At 51.7% G+C, this 26681-nt stretch overlaps 1 protein-coding gene across 2 annotated transcripts in view; it reads left to right on the forward strand.

The window, feature by feature from the left end:
* The window catches only part of BSN (bassoon presynaptic cytomatrix protein), a 115972-nt gene that overhangs the window by 67758 nt on the left and 21533 nt on the right, over positions 1-26681 (forward strand). For both annotated transcript variants that reach the window (XM_050780596.1, XM_050780597.1), the window contains exons 2-3: positions 820-1228; positions 18603-19487. In XM_050780596.1, the coding sequence (XP_050636553.1) occupies positions 820-1228; positions 18603-19487 (1294 nt within the window). The remainder of the gene's footprint in view (positions 1-819; positions 1229-18602; positions 19488-26681) is intronic.

Below are 26681 nucleotides of genomic sequence, written 5' to 3' on the forward strand. Positions count from 1 at the left end.
GCGCCCGCCATCACACTTGGCTAATTTTTTGTATTTTTAGTAGAGATAGGGTTTTACTGTGTTAGCCAGGATGGTCTCGATCTCCTGACCTCTTGATCCGCATGTGCTGGGATTCCAGGCATGAGCCACCGTGCCCGGCCCCCCCCTTTTTTTTTTTTTTTTTAAGACCGGGTCTCACTCTCTTGCCCAGGCTGGAGTGCAGTGGCACAATCTTTGCTCACTGCAACCTCTGCCTCTCGAGTTCAAGTGATTCTCCCGCCTCAGCCTTCCATGTAGCTGGGATTACAGGTGTCACCACCAAGCCCAGCTAATTTTTGTAATTTTAGTAGAGACGGAGTTTCACCATGTTGGCCAGGCTGGTCTTGAACTCCTGACCTCAAGTGATCTGCCTACCTCGGCCTCCCAAAATGCTGGGATTACAGGCTTGAGCCACCATACCTGGCCCATCCAGGTATTTCTAATGTGTAGGTTTAGAATCTTGGTATTCAAAGCATGGGCCTCAGACCAGAGTACTGGCATCACCTTAGAGCTTCTTACAATGCAGACACTACTCAGATCTACTGAATCAGAGTCTGTACTTTATCAGAATGTGAGAGGACATGTTCTGATCCTGCCTCATGCTCTGGTGCCAAGGGTTCAAGTTGGAGATGCTTGTCAAGGCTCAGCACAGGACACAGCAAATGAGGGCTATGATGATTCTTCTGGGCAGGAGGAGGAGGGTAGTGATGGGGCTTGGCAGGGTCACCTAGCTTGGTAGAGACCTCTGCAAGCTGATTGTTTAAGATGTATCTCTAACAGTCATTTTCAATGTCATTTCAGCACTTCCCGGAGACTGGACCCCAAGGAATCCCTGGGTAGCCAGAGAGCAGCTTCCCCAACTCCGAAACAAGCTTCTGCTACCACTCCTGGCCAAGAGAGCCCCCGGGAGACAAGGGCACAGGGACCAGCAGGCCAGGAGGCTGATGGTCCCCGCAGGACACTGCAGGTAGACAGCAGGACACAGAGATCAGGGCGGTCCCCCTCAGTGTCACCGGACAGAGGCAGCACCCCTACATCACCCTACTCCGTCCCTCAGATCGCTCCCCTTCCCAGCAGCACACTATGTCCCATATGCAAGACTTCGGACCTCACGTCGACCCCCAGCCAGCCAAACTTCAACACCTGCACCCAGTGTCACAACAAGGTCTGCAACCAGTGTGGGTTCAACCCCAACCCTCATCTCACCCAGGTAACCACCTCTGCGCCGGCTCCCCACTCACCTGCCACCTCATTAGCATGCCTCCCCTGGTTTCCTTCCCCTCTTTCACCAACTCTCTTTTCCTGGTCGTTTCCCTTGATCACCAGCATCTGTGTCCTCCTGCAGGGATGGTTCCAAGATGTGGCAGCAAAGAACAGGGCCTGGTCCCAGATCTCCCAAGGGATTTCTGCATCCCCTGAAAGCTTGGGCAGAGTCTGAGAGTAGAAGATACTTTCTAACCTGGTCCAAGTTTGGTCTGGAAAAATGGCCTTCGAGAGGACCAAATTGTTCTTATGAACAATTTTTCCCAATGGAACTTATTTGGAGTGGGCCATGAGCAGCTATAGGATACAGAGGGAGGCAAATTTCCCTGATCTAGGCCAGAAGGCCTCTCTCTTTGACAACAGTCTCTAGAGGGGGATGCTGGTGAGGGGAGAAAGGTTTCATGGGAGGCAGGAAACTGCTCTGGGAAGCACCTCCTCTGGGCTTTAGTTCTAGTCAGCTGGGGACCTGAGGTGGTGGGGCAGCTACCCCATCCCTAAAGAAATGACCTTAGGGTAAAGAACCAGGCTGGGAACCAAGCATTCACCAAGGATGACAGTGTCCCACACTCGCCAAGAAGCCACTGTAAGACCATTTCTGTGAGTTTGGCTTCTTTTTCACCCAAGAGGACAAGAGGACTCTGGGTCTACAGCCCCAGCCTGGCTTTGTTCAGGATGCTTTCAATGACTGTGGGATGTCTCACCAAGTGAATCGGGGCCGTCGCTTTAAAATGAACAGAGTAGGTCTGCTGATTTCCTCCTACTCCTCTGGGAGTGGAAGCCTCTGTTTCTCCCCATAAGGATCTGTCTTTGGATAGAATGGAGAGAGGCTGGCTGTAGGCACGGGCATGGCTGCCTCTGGAATTAACAGCAGCTGGAGCTGTTTGGACCATGTGGGAGGGGGCTGAGTGAGAATAATTGTTCACAGGTCAGGGTCTATATATGCCATGAGGTGCTGTGGGTGTGGGATGTGTGGTTTGTGAGAGGTAAGTGTGAGATTCTGAGGAAGGAGCTGTCGGTGTGGGGAGATGACTCAGTGCCTTTGGAGTCGCTCCTGGAGTGTGGAGGCTTCCTGAGGAGGCGTGCACGCTCGTGATTATTGCATCTGTGATTAGAAACAGGCCATCCTGCACTGTTCAGTTAGGTAAGCGCTTGCTATTCAGAATTTAGAACAATACGATTAAGGCCAGGGAAGCTCACCTGTGTGTTTCTGCCAGTGAGAAGCCAGAAGCCCCTCACAGGAACAGGGAGGCTTGGCAGGTGGACTGTACCACTATGGGACACCCCCTCCTTATGCTGGCCTTGCCCCTCTGGGTTCCAGCTCCCTTGAGATGCACTGCAGCACCTGGACAACTCCGGGTGAGGTGGGTGGGGATAAGGAAGAGTCACACATGGTGGCTCCAGGCTCCTGGTGGGCATCCCATTCCTCACCAAACCATGGCCCCTGCCTGTAGGCTGTCCAAGCCCAGGACCTTCAGTGAGGTGGGAAGGGAGCCAGTCTTTGACTGTGCCTGGAAAAACAGCAGAGTAGGAAGACCTTGGAGACACTCAGTTCATCTGCCTCATTGTGCTGGGAGGAAGCTGAGGCTCAGGGCCAGGAGAAGATGGGGCCTCACACTTACTGCAGATCCGTAGTGTTTTGTGAGGGGTGGATCTCAGCCAAATACTTCAAACAAATGCTGGGCCGGACAAATGAAATGTTTCTTTACTGTGAGATTCCTTAGGACTTTCAGTGTCCTGAGGGGTACCACAGAGTTCCAGGATAGGACTGTGGTTGGCAGCCTTTCCCAGACTTGCTTTCACAGAACATCTTAGGAGCTGCTGTTCCATGGCACCCAGTTTGGGAATTGCTGACCTGGTCCCTTCTCCAAGTTCACACATTGTGAATACCCTTTTGTGCTGGGATTTTCAGGTAGAACCTTCACTTCTCCAGAGTTGGCTTTCAGTGTTGTTCTTGTCAAGGAAAAATAATCCTTGGCACATCTTCCCGAGGGGTGGCAAAGCATAATTCTTGAACCAGTGCAGTTGTTCTTTGTCACTTTGCTAAGAGCAGGTTCACCTTCCTGGTCATGCTTCCATGTGATGAGAAAACAGGTTTGCAGGCTTTGCTCACACACCTGCTGTTAGATCTGTTCTAGTCAGACTACATCTGTCCTGGCCACTTCTAACTTGATGTTATGTCAGCCAAGAAGGCTGGGAGTGCCCTGGTGTCTGTGGGCTGAACTCCTGCCTGGTCTGAAGTTCTGGGCATGTGTAAGGGGCTGGTTCTGAAGTTAGGTGTCTGGGTGACAGGGGGTCAGAGAGAGTGACTTTTTCCAGGAAACTCAGCTATAGCACTCACTTTCTTTTTCAGTTCCTCACTTCCCAGGAGTGGCCCAATCAGAGTAGAAAAAGATAGGGGTACTGCCAGACCCAGCGCAGATGCTCTGCAGACACTGGCCACTGGAGAGTGTCCTGGGGACCCTGTGTGGACTGGGGAGTGTGCCTGGAGCTGCTAGTGTAGTCACTCTGAGCCTGGTTGAGGAGGTCCGGCAGCCTGGGTGCTGTGTCCAGGGCGTGTCAGCAGGATGCGTTGTTCCTCAACTTTCCAGTGGACAGAGGGATATAGCAGTCCCAGAGAAGGACGTGGGCCACACAAGTGACATGGAGGCTTTCAGGGCCTCTCCAAGACCACTAGTGAAACTGCTTGGAACTTTGAAATGTGACCACAGATAATGGAACTTTGTTCATGTGTGTCACTAATAGAGACTCACTGGCTGGTGTGGAACTCAAGCTGCTGCATAGATCTGGAGTGTGATTGAACAGTTGTGCCGAATGGCTGCATGAGGACAAATGCACAGAAAGGAGGGAAAGAACTTGGCCCCACTGGGCAGTGGTCACCAGGACTTGGTGTTTTTGTTTTTGTGTATGATGGCATCAGTCAGAGTTATTACTTTAGCTGAGTACTTCAGAAACAGCAGACCAGGTCTGGAGATGGGAATCACACACAGTTAGCCCCATTTGGCTAGAAGCAGTGTCTGAGATCTGGAATCACTGTTTTTCTGGCCAGCGGACCCAAGTTTCCCCTATCAGCCCTAGGCTGCTGGAGAGCTACTACACTCACACAGACTGACATGGTACTCACCATTCTGCCCATCCAACAGAGAGGAGGAAGCCTGCCCGTGTAGTTTGGTGGGTTTCTGAGAGCCTGGAGCATGTTGAGACTGCATGGAAACTGGGGAAGGAGCTCAGAGCACAGTCCCTGTTTACAGATGAGGAGACTGAGTCTTAGAAAGTCTTGGCTTATTCTGGGTTATTCTGGAGCAAAAGAGCTGTGGACCTAGACCAGTGGCTTGGTCTCCAGCTTTCCCCCAGGGATATGCAGCCTCATTTTCCCCATTCATAGTCCATTTTGCTCAGGCTGAAGCTGGTTCAGAACAAATAGGGCAGTCCCAGATACTCTTCTTGGTGGGGGCCATTTCTTTCCGGATTTCCCCAGTCCTGGTAGCTCAGGGTAAGTGAGTAATCTAACCTGTCCGAAACCACAGAGAAAGACTGGGTGTTTCTGTTTGAGGCCTCAACATTTCTCACCACTCACAAGAGATCCTCCCTCTGACAATGCACTGATGCCAGGGGGCCAGAGGTGTTAGCATTCAGTCCTCACTGATGAGGAGAAGGCAGGAAGACCATTCTCCTTTTCTCTCTATAGATGTGGGGTTTTAGACAAGTACTTGAATTTCTTGAATGTCAGATTTCTCTGAAGGAAAAGCAGGAATCCAGGGATTGGCATCAGTGGCTTTTCTAATGCCCATGCCTGCTCAGGCCTGTGAGTTCACCTCTCCATTCTTTAGTGACTTACATGTAGGCCCGCCACCCCTTTCTGCACCAGAAGGGTGGCCCGTGTTGCCCTTGTTGGGCTTCTATTCCAACAGCTGGGAGTGGGAGACAAGGCATGGGCCTGAGCCTGCTAAGTAGAAGATGGGAAGGTGCAGTTGGGGTGGGCAGTGGGGATGGGAGTGAGTTGCTGGAGAATATGAACCATGGCCTGGAGCAGGCACAGCCTGCTTCTATAGGCCTCTCAGGGGCTTCCATGCCCCACTCAGAGCAGCCCCAGAAGCACATCCTAGCCTGGAGCTCCTCCAGATGCCAGTCTGTCCTCATCCTCACAGTGGCATCCCAGGAGTGAGTGTGGTACAGAGGCCGCGTTGCCTGCATGCCCGAGCCTCCAGTCTGATCAGCTGAATCCTCCCAGAGCACCATCTAGAGTGAAGGGGCCCACCCTCTGCCCCTGTGGGGAGCAGCAGGGCTGCCACCCCATCCCCAGCCTTCCAGGCCAAGGTGGTCCATCTGCCTCCCACCACCCTTGCTCTAGTCAGAATTACTTATAAGCCTCTCTAGGAAAACTACAGAGGAGTAAGCGTGGTCTTCCCTCACCCATTCCAAGGTCTGGACTTTGCTGAGGCCAAGCCAAGGATGTTTAACCCATACCATCCCCTATTGCTACCCAATGGCAAGCCATGAGCCTACGCAGTTTCCCAGAGTGGGCGGCGTGGAGAAGGGAGGGAGAAAATGCAGGGGCTCTGAGCCTCTCTCTCTCCTGCCTGCATCCCACTGCTTTCCGGCAAGGGCCAGGGCACCAGATGGCTCGGGGGTGGTGCTGTGAGTTCAGCACAGATCCCTTTGCTGCAGCCAGCAGCCTTGTCTCATTCCCTCTGCTCCCTTCTGGCCACACTGCTGCCTGGGCCAGAGAGGAATGAGGAGCAGGTTTCAGGATATGGGACCAGCAGTGTACTGAGGGGAAGTAAAGGTGTCTTCCTCTTTCCTGGGCCTAGGGGTGTGTCTGCCCAGCCTTCCAGTGCTCACCTCCAAACAAAATGGAAGTGGACCTCTAGGTGGTAGGCTCTCCAGGAGGCCTTTCTCCCACCAAATAGCTAGTCCTTGGGCAATTTGCTTTAGAGTAGCCACTTTGACCTAAACAGTCTCCAAGTCAATAGAGAAATGCTCTCCAAACTTCAGTCACTCTGGAGCAGCCAGCCCTGTTGCTTAGTGCATGCCCCGAGGTGGTCCATGTTCCCAGAAGACAGGACCTTTGGCCTACTTACTTGCTTGGACCATGCAGGGTGGAGGCCAGAGCCACTGGGGCCATGAGGAGACAACAGGCATGGAATTCTACCTTTTAGTTATGGAAGAGGGCCATAAGTTAAGCTAAGAATGAATGTAAAATTAATTCAGATCTGAAAATATGAAATTTTACTCCTAAAACACTTGTTTTCATATCTAAGGGCAAAGGAAACAGAATAAAAAGAACATGCAGTAAAAATGGTAGAGAAAAAGAGAAATCCATAAATAAAGTAGGAGTGGGAAGAAGTGGAAGAAGGCACAAGAAGGGGAGGCAGGAAAAGGAGGTGATGGAAAGAGAGCCAGAGGCAGGAAGAGGCAGGGAACAGGAAATCTTGGTAAAGTTCCCAGTTGCTGGCTAGTAACCTGTTGGTTTTGCTGCTTCCACTCTTTATTTTGCTCAGCCTTTGGCCTGGACAGGCATGCTTAACCTACTGAGTCAGAGGGTAGCCCTCTCCCTTCTTCCTGTCCTTGCCTCCCTCCACAGTGCTTTTCAGTCCTACTGATAGTCGGGAACTGTCCCAGACACTGGAGAAACAGGTAGAAATGAAGCAGATGTGTTGCTCAGCTCTGTGAAGCCTTCAGGCCAGTGCAGGAGGCACCACTGCCACCAAGAACCACACAAGCAAACACACAATCACATCTGGGGTCAAGGAGGGGAAGGTTGTGGGGGGTGCTGTTGGTACGATGCTGAGACAAGATTCCTGGAAGTAGCTGGGCATGGTGGCTCACACCTGTAATCCCAACACTTTGAGCAGCCAAGATGGGCAAATCGCTTGAGCCCGGGAGTTCAAGACTAGTGTGGGCAACAACATGGCAAAACCCCATCTCTATAGTATTTGGGAGGCTGAGATGAGAAGAACACTTGAACCTGGGAAGGTCTAGGCTGCATGAGCCAATGATCATGCCACTGCTCTCCAGCCCAGGCGACAGAGTAAGACCCTGTCTCAAAAAAAAAGAAAAAAAAATTATTGGGGGCTTCTCCAAAGAGTGAGCATTAGGCTGTAGAATGTTAGAACTGCTAGACAGGAGGCAGTTGGAAAAGAGGAGGCCTGAGGGGAGGTGCTTGGTCCATGTGAGGGCTTGGGAGCAAAGGTCCAGGACAGCTGTACCACAGGACAGGACCAGAAGGCATGCAGGTCCTGCTGGGCTTGCTGGGGTCTCCTGATGCACTCCCACGGTTTGGGAAGGTGGAAGTAGGAAGGTCAGATGTGTGTTTAAAACACCCCTCTGGGCCGGGCGCGGTGGCTCAAGCCTGTAATCCCAGCACTTTGGGAGGCCGAGATGGGTGGATCACAAGGTCAGGAGATCGAGACCATCCTGGCGAACACGGTGAAACCCCGTCTCTACTAAAAAATACAAAAAACTAGCCAAGCGAGGTGGCGGGCGCCTGTAGTCCCAGCTACTCGGGAGGCTGAGGCAGGAGAATGGCTTGAACCTGGGAGGCGGAGCTTGCAGTGAGCTGAGATCCGGCCACTGCACTCCAGCCTGGGTGACAGAGCCAGACTCCGTCTCAAAAAAAAAAAACAACAACAAAAAAAACACCCCTCTGATGTAATCTCAAGGGCCCTTCAAATAGCCAAAACAATTGTGAAAAAGAAGAAGAAAGCTGAAGAACTCACATTTCCTGATTTCAAAACTTACTACAAAGTTACAGTAATCAAAACAGTATGGTACTGGCATAAAGAGAGACATGTAGACCAATGGAGTAGAATACATAGCCCAGAAATAAACCCTCACATATATGGTCAGATGATTTTTGGTAAGAGTGCCAAGACCATTCAGTAGGGAAAGAACAATCTTTCAACAAATGGTGTTGGGAAAACTGGATATCTACATGCAAAAAAATGAAGTTGGACCTTTTCCTTACATCATATACAAAAATTAACTCAAAATAGATCGAATACCTAAACATAAAAGCTAAAACTATAAAACTCTTAGAAGACAACATAGGGGATAAGCTTCACAACGTTGGATTTGGCAGTGATTTCTTGGATATGACACCAACAGCACAGGCAACAAAAGAAAAAATAGACAAAATAGACTTCATGAAAATTTTAAAATTTTTTACAGCTGAAGGCACTATCAACAGAGTAAAAAGGCAACCCACAGAATGGGAAAAAATACTTGCTAATTATGTACTTGATAAGGGATCAATATCCAGAATATACGGAGAAGTCCTACAACTCAACAACAAAAATAAACAAACTAACAAAAATCCAATTTAAAGTGGGCAAAGAGGCCAGACACAGTGGCTCACGCCTGTAATCCCAGGACTTTGGGAGGCTGAGGCAGGTGGATCGCCTGAGCTCAGGAGTTTGAGACCAGCTTGAGCAACACGGCGAAGCCCCATCTCTACTAAAAATACAAACATTAGCTGGGCATGGTGGTGGGCACCTGTGGTCCCAGCTACTCAGGTGGCTGAGGCAGGAGAATTGCTTGAGCCCAGGAGGCAGAGGTTGCAGTGAATCAAGATTGCACTACTGGGTGGCAGAGCCAGACTGTGTCTAAAAAAAAAAGGGCATGGGGCAAAGAGGAGTCAGGTGTGGTGACACACACTTGTAGTCCCAGCTACTTTAGAGGCTAAGGCAGGAGGACATCTTGAGCCTAGGAATTTGAGACCAGCCTAGGCAGATAGCTAGACCCTGTCTCTGAAAAGCAAAATGGGCACAGGACTTGAAGAAACATTTCTCCAAGGAAGATATACAAATGGTCAATAACCTCCCAAAAGATACTCAACATAGGTTGGCTGTGGTGGCTCATGCCTGTAATCCCAGCACTTTGGGTGGCCGAGGCGGGTGGATCACCTGAGGTCAGGAGTTTGAGACTGGCCAACAAGGTGAAACTCCATCTCTACTAAAAATACAAAAAGTTAGCTGGGTGTGGTGGTGGGCACCTGTAATCCCAGTTGCTCAGGAGGCTGAGGCAAGGAGAATCGCTTGAACCCAGGAGGCAGAGGTTGCAGTGAGCTGAGATCACACCGCTGCACTCTAGCCTGGGCAACTGAGTGAGACTCTGTCTCAAAAAAAAAAAAAAAAAAAAGAAAAAGAAAAAAAGAAAATATACTCAACATGACTAATCATTAGAGAAATTCAAATTGAAACTACAATGAGATACCATTTCATACTTGTTAAGGATGGCTGCTATAAAAAAAACCCAGAAAATAAATGTTGGCAAGAATGTGGAGAAATTGGAACCCTTGTGCACTGTTTTTGGGAATGTAAAATGGTACAGCCACTCTGGAAAACAGTATGGCAGTTCCTCAAAAAATTATAAATAGAATTACCATATGATCCAACAATTCCACTTCTGGGTGTACACTCAAATGAATTGAAAGGAAGGTCTTGAAGAGATATTTGTACACCCATGTTCATAGCAGCATTTTTCACAATAGCTAAAATGTGAAAACAACCAACAGCCCATTGACAAATGAACAAATAAGCAAAAAATATATATATACATACATACACACAATGGAATATCACTCTGCCTTAAAAGAGGAAGGACAATCTGACACATGATACAACATAGACGAACCTTAAGGACATTATGCTAAGTGAAATAAGCCAGTCACAAAAAGACAAATATGAGGTAGTCAGAGTAGTCAAAGTCACAGAGACAGAAAGTAGAATGGTAGTTGTCAAGAGCTGGAGGAACGGGGAGCCGGGTGCGGTGGCTCACGCCTGTAATCCCAGCACTTTGGGAGGCTGAGGCGGGCGGATCAGAAGGTCAGGAGATTGAGACCAGCTTGGCCAACATGGTGAAACCTCATCTCTACTAAAATACAAAAAAAATTAGCCGGGCATGGTAGCCCATGCCCGTAGTCCCAGCTACTTGGGAGGCTGAGGCAGGGGAATTGCTTGAACCTGGGAGGTGGAGGTTGCAGTGAGCTGAGATAGTGCCACTGCACTCCAGCCTGGTGACAGAGCAAGACTCTACCTCAGGAAAAAAAAAAAAAAAAAAAAAAAAAAGAGCTGGAGGAATGGGGAGTTTCATGGGCACAGTTTCAGATTTACAGGATGGAAAGAATTACAAAGATGAATGGTGGTGATGGTTGCACAGCATTATGAATATATTACCACCGACCTGTACACTTAAAAATGGTTAAGGTAGTAAATTTATGTATATTTTACCACAATAAAAACAATGCAAATTTTTGTTTATTTGTTCGTTTGAGACGGAGTCTCGCTTTGTCGCCCAGGCTCGAGTGCAGTGGCGCAATCTCGGCTCACTGCAACCTCCGCCTCCAGCCTCCCAAGTAGCTGAGATTACAGGCATGTGCCACCACGCCCGGCTAAGTTTTGTATTTTTAGTAGAGATGGGGTTTAACCACATTGGCCAGACTGGTCTCGAAATCCTGACCTCAAGTGATCCACGCACCTCACCCTCCCAAAGTGTGTGAGCCACAGTGTCCGGCCAAAAATAATGCAAATTTTAAAAACCCTCTGGAAATAGAGGTGATGGTTACACATTATGAATTATTAATACCACTGAACTGTATACTTTAAGATGGTTAAAATGGCAATTTTATATTTATTTTAACACACACTGTATATGTGTGTGCATATATATACATATACACTAAAACAACACACACACATACACACACATATATATACACCACCACCCCCCACCAGCTGCTATGTGAAGAACAGCCTGTAGGGGTAGCGGGTGGGCGCTGGAAACCAGAGTGGCAGAAGGGGCTGAGGCTGAGGTTGGGGTAGTGGCAATGATGACTGTGAAGAGCCATGAGAGATTCCTGGTGTGTTTGGGCCCCTAAACAGACAGAATTGGATTGGATGTGGAGGGTAAGAGATGGAGACAGGGTATTTTTCTGTTTGGGCCATTACCAAGTTGAAGGTACCTGACACATCTAAGACCCTGGCATGAAGCAGGCAGGTTGGGATGGAGACTTCTGTTTCATATTCACAAGCATATAATGACATTTAAAGTGTCATAGAAGAGATGTGGACAGAGAGAAGAGGTGCCAGGATCTGGGCTCCCCAGCACTGAGAAGAACCCAGCAAAGGTGGCTGGCAAGGATAAGCAAAGAAGAGTAGAAAGGCCAGCAAGTGGAGGGCCGAGGGATCCAGGAGGGGAGAATATCTGGGCAGTAGTAGGGAGTCAACTGCCAAGAGCCCATCACAGGAGCTCTTGATGCCTTGCTGGGTGGAGCAACACAGAACAACCAGGTCAACAACTCTTTTACCCCCAACATCATGTTATGAACATTTTCAAGCCACAAAGTTGTTGAAAGAATTGTACAAGGAACACCCACAAAGCTACTATCTGGATTTATAATGAACCCCTCCTTTCCTGGCTTTATCACATATCCATTCTACCATCTATTTGTTTTTCTGTCTGTCCATCTATCCATACATCTTTTTGTTGAATGTCAAAGTATATTGCAGTGTGCCAGGCATGGTCGCTCATGCCTGTAATACCAGCACTTTGAGAGGCAAAGGTGGGAAGATTGCTTGACCCCAGGGATTCAAGACCAGCCTGAGTAACATGACAAAACCCTGCCTCTACCAAAAAAATACAAAAATTAGCTGGATGTGGTGGCACCATGCCTGTAGTCCCAGCTACTCGGGAGGCTGAGGTGGGAGGATCACTTGAGCCTGGGAGGTGGAGGTTGTAGTGAGCCGTGATCATGGCGCTGCACTTCAGAACCAGAACCTGTCTCAAAAAAATAAATAAATAAAAGTACATCGCCGATATCAGTATACTTCCCACTAAGCACTTCACCAAGCATATCATTAACTAGAGTTCAGTATTTATTTAAGGTTTCTTTTTTTTAGGTAAAATTTACATATAATGCAATGTACAGAGGTTAATTATTCCGGTCGGTGAGCTTTGAGAAGCGGTCTGCAGCTCAGCCTCATGTGGGTTGCAGGTCATCTGGAGTGACCATGGGAGTCATTTAGCGGGAGTTTAAGAGGTGAGGGCCAAGGACTTGCAAGCCAGGATAAAGGGGCCTGGAGGGAGGGCAGCAGAAACCAGGAGGGAAAGCCGGGGATGAACCAAAGGGTCCTGGGGATTTTAAGGAGAAGTTGAGGCTAGTCCAAGGGTCCAGCCTCTCCTGGAAAGGGTGACTGGGGACTAAGAGGAGTGTGTATGGGGAGGGTGCAGGGGAGATGGCCGGTCATGATGGGGTGTGTTACAGGGTGCACTGGATTGTCCTGTTGTTGTGGGGGAGGGAAGGCTGTCCAGAGCAGTGTGGGAGGGGTTGAGAGATATTGAGGGCAGAGAGACACATGTGTCCAGGGATCAGCAAGGGGATGGATCCTCTCCTTTCATGGAGATCCAAGCCAGTGAGGCCTTCTAGCCCCAGGAGCGATTAGTTTCAGCCTCCACTCCCCAGATCCTGACCTCAGGTGCTGGGCAAGTTCCCAAGACCTTCCTCAGGGCTCTGATAGATTGGCACAGGCCTCCCCTGGCTGGTCCAGCTCTGGATCAGTGTGACCCTGCCCACTGGGACCCTGTGGTACCTGCTTCCTAACCCTGAGGTCAGCCAGCTGACAGTAAGATGCTAGATGGGGCAGGCGACATGTCCATTGCTGTACCAGTGTGAATATCCAGGCCAGGCCTAACTCCTTCCCTCTCAGCTGCCACCTTAGCTGCCCTTCTGCACATTGGCCTGTCCTTGTTGTCCAGGGGGCATGGGAAGGTATGTTCCTCCTGCTGAGACCTGGCCAGTGACTCATAACCCAGAAAGGCATATAGTCACACTGGCCAGTGGGGACCTCCCAGGAACCTCTAGATTCCTGCGGAGAGGGCTCCTTTATGAGCTGTTTCTGTGATGTTTCAACTTGTACCAAAATGAAAAGCATGAATGCGGCATCAGGCATGATGTCAGTGCTGAGTGATCTGAAACATTGAATGCCTGCTCTCCCTGGTAGGGCTGGGTCTCTCCACAGGAAGAAGGCTGAGTGACGTCTGTAACCCTCCTTTTCCTTGCTGCTGGGGGAGGTGAGAGGAGGGGAGTGGGAAGAGAACTTGTGACTTCGGGGGGCTCTCAGAGCTTCCTGACAGCCATGGAGGTGACCGTGAGGTAGACTCCACCCTGTGAGCATCCTTTGGGGCCAGATATGGCAAGCAAGTCTGAGTCCCACTCTTGAGGGCTGAGGCACTCTGTGTAGCCAGTGTTCCTGCAGGGAAGATGTAGAAGCTCTTCCCAGAACTGCCCTCCTTGCTCCAGAGCCCAGTGGAGGAATTAGCAGGGAGTGACCATTGCAGACAGATCATAGCTGCTCATTCAACTTAGAGTTCATATAGCCTCCAGCTTGGGCCTCAAGCCTCTGGATCCTTGGCCAGTACCACCTTAGCTGCCCTTCTGCACACTGAATAGTTTGAGTAAGGAAGCAGCTAAGAAAGACTCTTCTCAGGGAGAAAGTCCTCTCAGAGCTACAGAGCCCACAGGGTCCTACCTTTCCAATTCCCTAGCAGACTCATGGCAGAGCAGGTGGCAGTGGCTCCCTGAAAAGCCTGTAGGAAGGCTTCCTGTAGCTTCTGCTTCCCCCACCTCTTAAACCACCTCTTGACCTTGTACTGCACTGAGCCTTCCCATCCTTACTGCCACCTAGGCCCCCGCTGGGCCAGGGTGCACAGGCTTCCATGGAGGTCCCTACCAGTTCTTGGAGATGGAAAGATGGGCTTCTTGCTAGCAAGAAGAGTCAGCTCGATCAAAGCTAATGTCTGGCAGAGCTGTCCACCTTAGGGTAGCCCCAGGAAGCCTCCTGAGACATGAGGCTCATGGCTGGTAGCCTGCACATCTCCTGCCCATGTGCCAGATCAGGATCTTGGAGGTATTAGATAGCAGAACCCTAGCTGAGGCATCTTGTCACACTGGTAAAAGTATAGTCCCTCTGATTCTAGTGGAGAGCCAGCTTGAGAGGGCCTAGGAGCCACAGGGAGCCTTCTGGGTTCAACCTCCTGATGAGGAGGCATCACTGTGTGCAGCTAAGGAAGGCTCTAATTGTACTGGCACTGAGGCCAGGGGAGTCTGCCACAGAACTATTCATGTATACCCAGGCTGGGTGGGCGGGGATAGGGCCTTGCAGTAGGGAGGAAGAGGCTTAGGTTGGGCTCCTCCCAGGAAACTCCTGGGGAGGCAGAGAGGGGGAAGTCTTGCTGGCCTCAGAAAGCTCCCTCAGCCAGTGTCCTCCTTAGGAGGCCTTGCATGCTGGGCCTGAGCCTGGGAGGGGTTGTGGGGAGGGTGCGGTCAAGGTTCCTCACTGTCTGGAAAAGGCTGGATAGAAATAGCTGCACCCATCTGGGCGATGAGTCACTGAGGGGCGTTTCAGCCTTTTCTTGGAGAAATTCTATTTTAAGTGAGATGCCTGTGCCACAGCCTGGATGATGGGGGCTGGGGAAAGGAAAGTTCTGGTGGTGAGTGCAGGAGGTTTGGCATGTGCCTTTGTTCAGCCTGATTCAGAACCCCAGGGAGAGTCACCCAAAGTCCCAGGATAAGAAGCCTTACCTCCTAAATCCCCTTTCCCAGGAATAAGTCTCACCTCAGGACACGCTGCAGTGCCCAGGTGAATGAGAGCGATGGGACCTTGGGTGTGGGCTGGGCACCCACAGCAAGAACTGAATTTGTGGCTGCCACCCTGGGCCAGAGGCTGAGCTTCCCCTCTGGGGAGTAATCCCCTTCCAGAGTTCCTCTCCGAATGAGTAGAAATGGCCTGCTCTTGGGAACTCCCACTTTGATGGGAATAAGCCTCTCCCTCCCAAGAATGACCTTTCTAAAAAGGTCTTTAGACTGGGTTCAGGGACTGAAATTGTTTTCTCTCTGGCTTTCTCTGCCCAAACATAGACAAATAGACAAAGCTGCCTTGCTTCTTTTTTTTTTTTCTTTTCTTTTTTTTTTTTTTGAGACAGAGTCTTGCTCTGTTGCCCAGGCTGGAGTGTAGTGGCATGATCTCAGCTCACTGCAACCTCTGTCTCCCGGGTTTGAGTGATTCTCCTGCTCAGCCTCCCAAGTAGCTGGGACTACAGGTGTGTGCCACAATGCCCAGCTAATTTTTTGTATTTTTAGTAGAGACAGGATTTCACCGTGTTAGCCAGGATGGTCTCTATCTCTTGACCTCGTGATCCACCCGCCTCGGCCTCCCAAAGTGCTGGGATTCCAGGCGTGAGCCACCGTGCCCGGCCTGCCTTGCTTCTTAAAAAGCATCTGGGTGGGTTAATGGTTCCCAGCTAGGGGGATGGCTTCTCACCTCACTGCCTCAGCATCACTGTTCTTAGAGTTTCTAGAACTGGGATTGGCCTGTGGAGGGCTCTGCCAGGGTTTGCAGTGCTGACTTCTAGAGCCTGATTTGCCCTTTGGAAGAGGCAGGACTGCAGAAGGCACCAGGCTCCAGGCTGTCCAGGCTGCGGTTTAGGAGCTGCACAGAACTGTCAGGGCTGATCTTGCCAGCAGCAACACTTCCTAGCCAGGGAACCATTGAGAGCACGTTGCTAAAACATCTCAGATCTTGGTTTTCTCTCCTGTGAGGACAAAATGAGAGAATGCCTGTGAACATGCCCTTTGTGGTGCTTGGCACAAGAGGGTGCTCGCCAAAGTGCAGTGTTCTTCCTCTTCTTGGCTGCTGCTCTTGGGTTGCTGGGATAAGGCACCTGAGCCCAGGCCCCCTAACTGGCAAGTCAACCTGCAGCAGTAGCCCTGGGGCCTCAAGGCAGAGAGCAGGGCTGGAGTCACATGTGCGAGTAAATAAAAGGGGCCTTCTGCCCCAGAGATGAGACGACACCTTCCCTTCATAATGAATGGGTGGCCAACAGGGTGCATTCAGAACCTCTGGCTGCAACCACAGACAGAGAACAACCTTGGCCTCCAGCCTTGGCTCTGGTTGATGAGGAGGAGCCTTTTCATTGAGGCACCAAATCTCGGGACTTCCACCTTGTTGAGCTGTGACCCGCATGACCAAATTGCCAGGATGAATGAAGCAAGCCCCTCTGGGATGAGTCCTGCTCTGTACCACATGTTGTGTGCAGCCCTAAGAACACCCTATCAACGAGAGCTCATGGGCTGCTTTGGGGGACAGGAGATACCTCATAAACAACAAATTAGTAGACACTTTGAGAAAGAATGAGCACTATGAAGAAAATAAGCTGGGTGATTTGATGCAGAGTACCCAGAGGGTGTTTTATTTTTATTTATTTATTTAATTATCTTGAGATGGACCTTCGCTCTGTTGCTCAGGCTGGAGTACAGTGGCACAGTCTTGGCTTACTGCAACCTCCGCCTCCTGGGTTCAAGCAATTCTCCTGCCTCAGCCTCCCAAGTAGCTGAGATGACAGGCGTTCGCCACCACACCCGGCCAATTCTTACTATTTTCAGTAGAGATGGGATTTCACCATGTTGGTCAGTCTGTCTCGAGCTCCTGACCTCAAATGATCCTCCTGCCTCTGCCTCCAAAGTACCTGGATTACAGGTGTGAGCCACCGCACCTGGCTAAAGGAGAGCATTTTAGATTGTGTGGCCAGAGGAGTCCCTGGTGGGAAAGTGATACCTCATCTGAAATCTATAGAAGCTGGGCCAGGGAGCAGAGGGAATAAGGAGTACAAAGGCCCTGGTACAGAAATGAGCTCAGGGGACCACTTGGCAGAGCAGACAGCCTAGAGCATCTGCAGTGAGACAGCCAAGGGGAGATGGCAGGAAAAGAGGCCAGAGAGAGGGGGAGGCTGGGGTGGGTGACAGGGTTGTGCTGAAGAGTTCCCAAGGTGTTGTGGAAATCCACTTGGAGTGTTTGATCCTATTGGTGAGATGCTCTGATTTACATGTAGGCTTTTTGCAGAAAAATTATTGGCTCATGTACCTGGAAGTCCAAGGGTAGACTTGAGGCATAGCCAGATCCAGGGAATGGAATGAAGTCATCAGATCTACTCCTTTCTCCTTTCCTTGACTCCTACCATCTATGGATGTCATTCTTAGCATCTCTCCATATGTTGGGAAAGAAGACTACTACTGCTCCAAAGCTATATCCTTCTGATTAGTAATCCAAAGGAAAAGGAATAAAGGCCCTCTCTCCTGTTGTTCATTACCAGATAACGTGGAGGGCTCTAACTGACTCTTTGCCAGGTCATGTGCCCATCCCTGCATGGGGCTAATGACAGAGGGAAACTATGTGTTTATCATGTGGATAGTGGCACGTGTCTCCTTTGCTCTGGAGGCATGAATTATCCCATTTCTTTAAAAAGCTATCTTCCTTAAGGGAAAAAAAAGGCTTTTAAAAATTCTACTTAACATCAGTCACTTACATTGCATTACTTTACCCTCACTTATTTTGTTTTCAGGATTTTTCATTCTGTCTCTTGTTTCTTCAGCTAGACTCTAAGCTCCTTCAGGATAGAAATCATGGGTTCTTTTTATTCTCTATGCCTCCTTCTCCCACGTATTACCCTTCACTTATTTATTCATTCTGCGAGTTTTTACTGAATACCCATTGCGTACAGGCACTGCTCTAGGGCCATGCCTTTCCTCTTGGATTAGGTTTTATTTTTTTTATTTTTTTTATTTTTTATTTTTTTTGAGACGGAGTCTCACGCTGTTGCCCAGGTTGGAGTGCAGTGGCGCGATCTCGGCTCACTGCAAGCTCCGCCTCCCGGGTTCCCGCCATTCTCCTGCCTCAGCCTCCTGAGTAGCTGGGACTACAGGCGCCCGCCACCGCGCCCGGCTAATTTTTTTTGTATTTTTAGTAGAGACGGGGTTTCACTGTGGTCTCGATCTCCTGACCTTGTGATCCGCCCGCCTCGGCCTCCCAAAGTGCTGGGATTACAGGCTTGAGCCACCGCGCCCGGCCGGATTAGGTTTTAAAAGATCAGTCTGGTTGCTGTGTGCAAATGGCCTGAAGTGGGAAGCAGGGGAAGGCTACTGGGTTCATCCAAGCAAGGAGGTTGGGGTGCACAGATCTGAGGCACTGCCAGGGGGTGGCAGGGATGACTCTCAAGCAGGAGGGTCTGGCAGGCAGTGGGTTGGTGGTTGGGGTGGGGTTGGGGGATGGGACTGCCTCCGCTCTGCCTCACATGCCTGGCAACTCCTAGAGGGCAGGGGAGTGCCATCTGTCCTTCAACCCTGCCCCCGGCAGCCCAGAAATACCTGAGCAGGACTTGGTGCTCCTGCCTGTGCTAGGAGTGGCCTTGGCTGCTGTGAGACCTGCACTGACCTGAGCCATGAGTACCGCCAGTCCTGGCCACCCTACTGACTATTTTGCTTCTCTCTTCAGGTGAAGGAGTGGCTCTGTCTGAACTGTCAGATGCAGAGGGCTCTGGGAATGGACATGACCACTGCACCTCGCTCCAAGAGCCAGCAGCAGCTGCACTCCCCAGCCCTGTCTCCTGCCCACTCCCCGGCCAAACAGCCCCTGGGGAAGCCAGAGCAAGAGAGATCTCGGGGTCCAGGAGGACTACAGCCTGGGTCCCGCCAGGGTGAGATGGCCAGGGCCACCTCAGTGCCGGAGCCTGCCCAAGCAGCTGCCCCTCCAGAGGTGGGGAGGGTGTCTCCTCAGCCCCCTCAACCCACCAAGCCTTCCACAGCTGAGCCCAGGCCACCTGCAGGAGAGGCCCCAGCCAAAAGTGCCACTGCAGTGCCCACTGGTCTTGGTGCCACCGAGCAGACCCAGGAGGGCCTCACTGGTAAGCTCTTTGGCCTTGGCGCGTCGCTGCTAACCCAGGCGAGCACCCTCATGTCTGTGCAACCTGAGGCTGACACCCAGGGCCAGCCTGCCCCCAGCAAGGGGTCACCCAAGATCGTCTTCAGTGATGCCAGCAAGGAGGCTGGCCCAAAACCCTTGGGCTTAGGGCCCGGACCTGGGCCAGCACCTGGAGCCAAAACTGAGCCTGGGGCTAGAACGGGTCCTGGATCTGGACCTGGAGCCCTGCCGAAAACTGGGGGAACAACCAGTCCAAAGCATGGAAGAGCAGAACATCAGGCAGCATCGAAGGCTGCTGCCAAGCCAAAGACCATGCCGAAGGAAAGGGCCACCTGCCCACTGTGCCAAGCCGAGCTCAATGTGGGCAGCAAGAGCCCAGCCAACTATAACACATGCACTACCTGCAGGCTCCAGGTGTGCAACCTGTGTGGCTTTAACCCAACACCCCACTTGGTGGAGGTAAGAGCTAGACCAAGCATGCTCCCTTGAGCCTTGATGAGAGGCTGGGCCTGGGTAGTGGGTGGCATGGGAACCAGAAAGAGTACTAGGTCTGCAGCAGCCATGGGGCTGCCCCTGCACAATGAATGCTGCAGAGGGGCTGCATTCCTTTTCCTGTCCCTACCTCAGGCCCCAGTTCTACTCAGAACTAACTTTCACTCAGAGAACTAACTGGCACAGTAGTTGGGGGTAATGGTGCCTACTGACTCTGACTAGTGCCCTAAGGCTGATCCCAGAGTCCCTGAGCTGGCCTCCCCATTTCCAGCTACCATGGGCATGGCCCTGATGAAAGACACCACCCTCCCCTGCTCAGATAGGAGAGCCTGAGGTCCCACACTGCCAGGGACCTGTGACCTTCAGAAGGGTAGGGATTGAATGGCCATGGGGTAGACGGTTGTGTCCCATGTCCAGGGTCAGGTGGGAGGCTTTCTCACAATGGGGCAGGGCATGTCCCACTGTCCAGGCTCCAGCCCAGCTAGGTAGTATTCAACCTTGATTGTCTCTTCTGAGGTCATAAGTGTTGATGTCTGCTTGTCAAAGTCACAGCCTTTGGTCTACATATTTTACCCAGGGTGGGCCTGGGCTCTCCTTAGAGCTGCTGGTGGGATGCTCAGAGATGCTCCTCTTTCCCACAGGAAGGTTTGAGACAGACCTGGGGTTGTGGCTGTTCTCTCTGCAGTCCCTGCTCCAGGGAAGGGCACTGGGCACTGTGCTGCGCTAGGCAGGAGGGAGCAGGAGGCCCAGTGTAAGGCTCAGTGTTCTCTCGAAGCCTGGAGTCCAGCCCAAGAGGCTCAGAAGGTGAAGGTGCCCTGGCAGAACTAGACCAGCCTGGGCCAGGAGCAGATGCTGCTTCTGCTCCTCCCTCAGTCCTGTGGCCCACTCTTCCTGGCCCAGGGCCACCCATGTGATCCCTACCGTGCTGCCTTGGGTATAGCTTGGTGTGTCTCCTTCCTTAGAGTGCCCTCAGTCTTGATAGGTGAATGTGTTTCCCAGCTGTGTCACGTTAGGAGATGTTCGAGCCAAGGCCTTGCATCTTGCACATGGGCAGCCACCTGAGCCCTCTGGTCTCTTGGGCTGAGCCATTTGTAGCTGATGGTGGCGCAGGGGTGTGTGGAGTGCAAACCACCACTGGCCCAGGATGGGACAAGAGAGGAGAGCATGGTGTTGCCATGGCCTCTGTGGCACCTTGTTCTGAATTCCCTTGGACCAGGACTCCACAGGAGTCCCCATGAGACCCCAGGGTGACAGGAAGACTACTTTGGCCATCAAAGGCCACACTTTCCAATATGCAGGGAAGGGCAGCCCTGAGCAAGACAACTGACTTCCTCATGTGGCACCCATGTGGCCTTCTTGGTGCCACGAAGCCAACTCTCCAAGCTCTAGGTCTGGTGGCTCACTGGTGACAGTTTTGCCTCACTGGCTCGGGGGAAGGGGTGCACCAGGGTGTCACCACAAGACCAGGAGAACCCTAGCTGGCTGCTCTGCCCAGAGACCTCCAGGCACAAGCTCACTGCTGGTCAGGTGGGGCACCCTGACACTGAGCTATTGTGAGCCCCAGTGGACTTCTGAGTTGGCCTGGCCTGGAGGACTCCTGTCCCCAAGAGACCTTCCAGCCCACATTTCCTTATTAAGCAGAATGAGCATGAATGGGAGGGGAAAACTGTCTCTGTCCAGGAGCATAAATGTTCCTGACAGCTCCTCTTGGCGGCCCCTGGGCCAGGCCATGGGAAGTGCTGATTCTGCCCAAACAGAAGAGTTTCGTCCACACACTGACTAGATGAAATGTCTGGATTCTGACCTAGGCCTCTCATTAGCTTCTTGGTCCTGGCTTTCCTGGACCCTGGAGCTTCTGTCTCTTGATGGCCAGTGTTTCCCCCCATCACACTCCTCTCAATTTCCTGCTGTCTCCATGTCCCGCCCCACTGCCCCCTCCTTAGCCAGGACTACTCTCGTCTCCACAGGGTCTGATGGGTCCCATGGGCCTGAAAGCAAAGCTGGGGGATGTCCTGGTCCTAGTCCTGGTCCTACCTCATCCCCACCCCAGGCTGCTCCTGACAGCAGTCAGGGGTGATGAAGTCTCTCTAACTCCTTTCTCGTAGCTCTCCCTGTCAATGCTGCTGTCCCCAGAGGGCCTGCGGCTGTTCTGGGGAAGGTGTGGATAGGCGGCCCTAATGCCCCTCCCATGGTTCCCACCATAGAGATTGTACCACCATCCACCACCAGAGACACAAGCCAGCAGCTCGGGGTCATCCTCACCTCCTCCTCTTTAACCTCTGCACCTGCTCCGTGGACCAAACCCTGCCAGCTCTGTCTCCCCACTGTCACAAGAATCTGGCCTCTCTCCCACCCATGGTCACAGCCTTAGTCCTTCCATCCTTATCCTGCCTTACCCACACAATGACCAAAACCTCTGTGTAGCTTCACCTGACTTGGGTCTAACGAGGGGCTGGTGTTGATATGTTCCCCATTCCCTCAGCATTGCTTTTCTTTATTGAGGCCCCTAACCAGGCCGTGGGCTGTCTTGGATCTCACCTCAGCCAATGGCCACTTGGCATCCTGAGCAATTTTGTGCTTCCCTGTGACCTACTTTGTGTGTTCTTGGTTAGAGGTTTCTGATTTCTCAGCACTTGCCAGAGACACTTACCCTGCCTTGGGAGTGTGGTGGTAAGGCCAGCAGGTCCTTCTCCGGGTCCTAAGGGTGGGTCTGCCATGGCTGTCTCTCTCTGGACCTTGCCGGCTCAAGAATGACTGTGCTGTGTCTCTGTGCACAAAGAAGGGACAGACCAGTGGAGCCCCACTCATAGCTCCCCACAGCCCTGTTAGACCTCCTGGGACTCCACCTGAGGCCAGAGTCAACCATCTGGGCTAATGGGTTGGGAATTTTCCCCATAGGTTGGAAATTTTCCTGAACATTTCTGAGCTGTAAAAGTCTTTCTTTCTAGATTGGGAGTTCAGAGCACACAGTAGAGGAGGGAGTAAAATTGGATCCTTTTTCCTTTTGAACTTTCCTCTGAAAAAAATAACCATAGTGCTATTTAGTAAGCCATTTCATAAAATTAAGAGTTGTTGATTCCAATTTTTTTTTTAACCTATTTATCTTTTGGAAGGATAATAGTACCCTCTGGCTTAATTTTTGATTGACTTTCAGTTCAAAATAGAGTTTGTGAAGAAATTAGTAGAATTGGAATTGTGACAGTAACATTACCAGTCTCTTATTGTATCATCATTGCCAAAATTCCAGCTGTGCCCTCGAGAAGTCGGGCCTCCCTGAGCAAAGTCCCTTGCACTTGTGATATGTGGGGCTGGGCTTGCTCATTGGGGCAGGGGTTGCAGCAGGGGCATCAGGCCAGAGGCCCTGTTACCTCCCATGTAGAATAGGGACCACAATACTCCCTCTTAGGTTTCTGTGAGAACCAGGTGAGATGCTGTACCTCAGATACTTATGCAAGGCCTGACACAGTCGGCCCTTAAGCCAGGATATTGGAACAGGAGTATCCTAAAAGAGGGTCTCTGTGTGAGACAGGAAGCGTCCCCACGAGCCCCTATCTGGCTGTGGATGGACCCTGTGCCCAGTGTAAGCTCTTGGTATCATGAGGGATGCCCCACAGGGAATGAACACATTTTGTGCTGGGGAGTGTGGGGGGTACAGCCCAGCCACAAGGATACACACTGGGGACACCAGGGACGGTTTATTTTATGAGAGGAAGAGGCCGAGAAAGAAGGAGCTTAGGCATGTCCAATGACAGGGAGGCTCAGGGTAGCAGAGTCAGGAGAGGAATAGCAGCACCAGTGATGGCCATCCTTGTGGTCCAGTGTCCTCCAAGATGACCCCTGGGCATCCTTTTCTCTAGAGTTCTCATTCACAGCCCCCTGGTCTGGCAGCAGGGCTGAGGGTGTTTAGGGCCAGGCAGCTGGCCATAGGGCATTGACTGGGATTGGTGTCACCATAACCATACTGGCATGCAGGCCAGCTCCACACATGAAGAGATTACGTGGACTGCAGGTTTATTTAGACGATAGCAGACAGTGCAGGATCTGTCCCGAGTCACAAGGCACAATAGCAAGTGGTCCCAGAAGGCAGCAGCTCTCACGTGCCTAGAGGGTACCCCACTAACTCAGTCATCTCATTTCCCCTCCTTTACCCTAAATAGTGATGCCCTGAACCACTGAGTGCCATCTGATGGCATACACACCTGCCTCTCCCACTGTTAGGTAATGATTGTCCTTAGGGAATTTGTACCTTTCTGCCCCAGAAAGGAACTGGACAGAGGGAGTGAGACAGAAGTAGTCATCAGAGCCACCCCATTATCCATCCCCTGCCCTTTTGTCAAAGAGGCCAGGTGAAGGGGTAAGCAGGCAGCACTTTCCCAAGGACTGGGGCTGGCATGGGCTGAGTGAGGCCGAGTACAAGAGGGCTGTGCAATCAATGGATGGCTGAATGAGAAATGAACACTGAAACTGGGGAATGGAAACGAGCAGAAGAATAAGGGAATGAACTATTGGGATGGAGGTAGGGGTATGTTGGGGTTGGAGAAAGTGAGAATAGAATGAATAAAGAAATTGGAACCCCAGCAACTGTGTCCCCGCCCCCAGACACAGAGATTCTACATGGCCTGCCTTCCACCTGATTCTCATTCCCCAGAAGACTTGGGCCTGGGCCAGGTCTCCCCTGGCTCTACTACCAGCACCAGTGCCCTGTACCCTTCTTCCCCACTCCCAGGGGGCTTGTGAAGGGCCTCCAGCAGCCAGGTCAATGTTTATTTTTAGCCCTTACTTTACACGCCTCTTCCTGCCTGCTCTCCCTTCCCCACTGCCTACTACAGCAGAGCCAGGAGCAAGAGGGCCTGCCAGGCAACCTGCAACCTGGCTGTCTCCGTGAATAAGTGTATGAAGGAGCAAAGCCCCAGGGAGCATGTGACCACAGGTAACATCTCTGCTGAGGGCTGGGCCTCTGGGCTCAGGCAAGCAGGCCTCTCCAGCATTTGGTCAGAGCACTTAGCATTAGGTCTGCCTCCTCCATCCAGACCACCCTTCCAAGGTGACTTGTTTCATTTAGACTGTTGCTTCTGTGTGGGGTTTCCAGGCCAGAGATGGAGTTAGGGGTTTGCCAGGCCACCAAGGTAGGCCAGGGCAGATAACCAAACTTTAAGAGGCCTAACATGGGATGGGTGTGCACAGGGCTCCAAAGTGGAGTTAGGGCAGCATTGCCTTGGTCCAGCCCACTGGGCCTAGATCCTAAACCCATCATGCTGACCATAGGGCTGGGGAAGGGGCTGTTTGCTTATTTCCAGAGCTCTCTCTCTTGGTCTTTGCCTATAGCCCTGCCATCTCTCCGGGGTCATTTTGCCACCTCACAGTCCTTTCTGACATGGGGGAATTTCCATTGTGTACACAGGTGATGCTGGGGGCGTGTGAGCTAGGGTTCCTGGATCAGGCTGTGTGCTCTCCTATGTCTTGTTCTTCTGGGGCTTGGTCTCAACCTATCCAGAATTCTCCCCAGGCACCTCTGGGGGTACACCCTGCCAGGCCAAGTGAGCCCAGGTCCTGGCCAGTGGCCAGCACTTACTGCCTCGTGGGGTTTTTTGTGGAGACACATTGAGCGTCAGATAAGGTTCAAGGGAGTCAAAAGTGGTGTTAGGGCTGGGCTGTGCAGAGAACAGAGTGAATATATGTATGTAGGGCATCTAAAGGGTTCCCCTCCACAGCTGGGCCACTGCCCCATTCCTCTGCCTGGGACTTGTGCATAGGGTTGGGCCTTGGGGAAGAGCAGAAGCTCCAGTGGGAAAGAAGCAGTCTCGACCCTGAGTAACCAGCCTGCGGAACAAGCCTGTCCCTCAGCACACACCAAGGCCCTACCACCTGCCCAGCCTGTCCTCTGCTGAAGCCTAGAGAAGAGAAGTGGAGTGTAGCTCTCTGTGGACAGCAAACCAGGGCAGAATCATTGACATGTTATCTGCCATGGTGGCCCTAGGATGCCAGGCTGAGGCAGGCACCCTAGGGGTACCAGACTTCCAAGGCTGCAAGAGGCAGCATGTGAGGTGAGGGTACTGAAGTTGTTAGCCTTCCTGGGGGTGGCAAGGGCCAAGGGTCACCTCCTTTTCCAGTTCTCTGGCTTTGTGACCTTGTGATTCTTATGGTCCATCTCAGTGACAGAGTTGCTGGTGGGAGCCTATATGTCCAGGCACCTGGCATGAGTGAGCTCCCTGCAGGACGGAGGGAGTAATAAGGCTCTGTGCCTCAGAGTAAGAACAGGCACAGGTGTCTGTGGGACCCTGCTCTGGGCTCCCCTGTAACTCTCATTTCCCATCGCATGTGGGCCAGGGAAGGACTTCAAATCCTGCCAAGGAGGAACCCTGACTCTGGAGGAGGCTACTGGGAGACATGCCCCTGTCAGCCTCAGACCTGCTTCAGGAATCACCCATTTAGGCCACAGAGATGCCCAAACCCTACACCTGTACAAGGCAGCTGGGGCTGGGAGACTTGGACTTCGCTTCTTGTATTCTGGGAGCTTCACCATTAATACCTGTGTCATACTTGTAAATGACCTGTTTGGGGTTGTGGGCTCCAGAAAGGCTGCATGCCAGTGCCTGTCTGTCTGCTGAGTCATGGCTGTCTTCAGCTCCCAACCCTGGGCCTGAAACAGTAGAGGATCCTGAGAGTGGTGGACTGATGGTTGAGAATTTGATCCCAGTCCAGCTCTGGAAGGAGCAGGGCCCCTGACACAAGGACCACCACACATAGTCCCCATCAGAGGAACAGTCCAGTGCCCTGGGGGCAGGAAGAAGCCTCTACCTAAGGGTCTCTGCTAGCCTTAGACAAGGTGACTTGGGCTGGGGATTTGAGCAGGGAGGACTGCACAGCCCCTCTGTCCTCCACCAAGCAGGGCTACTCCCAGATAGCCTCCCCTGGCCCCAGGAGTCTGCACCCTGTCTAGCATAGCCCTTACCTGGGGAAGAGTGTGGAGAAGGAGGGAGTCAGACCTGAGAGCTGGGAGGCAGGGGAAGAGTAGTGCCTCCAGGAAGTGCTCCATGCTTGGATGCCACTCCTGTTCTGCAAGAGTTCTCAACTGCCCGCTAGGAGCTGTTTGCTCCCTCAGATTGAGACCTCAGCTTCCACCTGTGCTTAGGGCTAGACCCTCCCATTCCCCACAGATCT

The sequence above is a fragment of the Macaca thibetana genome, chromosome 2 (genome assembly GCF_024542745.1).
Source record: "Macaca thibetana thibetana isolate TM-01 chromosome 2, ASM2454274v1, whole genome shotgun sequence".
NCBI classification, from domain to species: Eukaryota; Metazoa; Chordata; class Mammalia; order Primates; family Cercopithecidae; genus Macaca; species Macaca thibetana.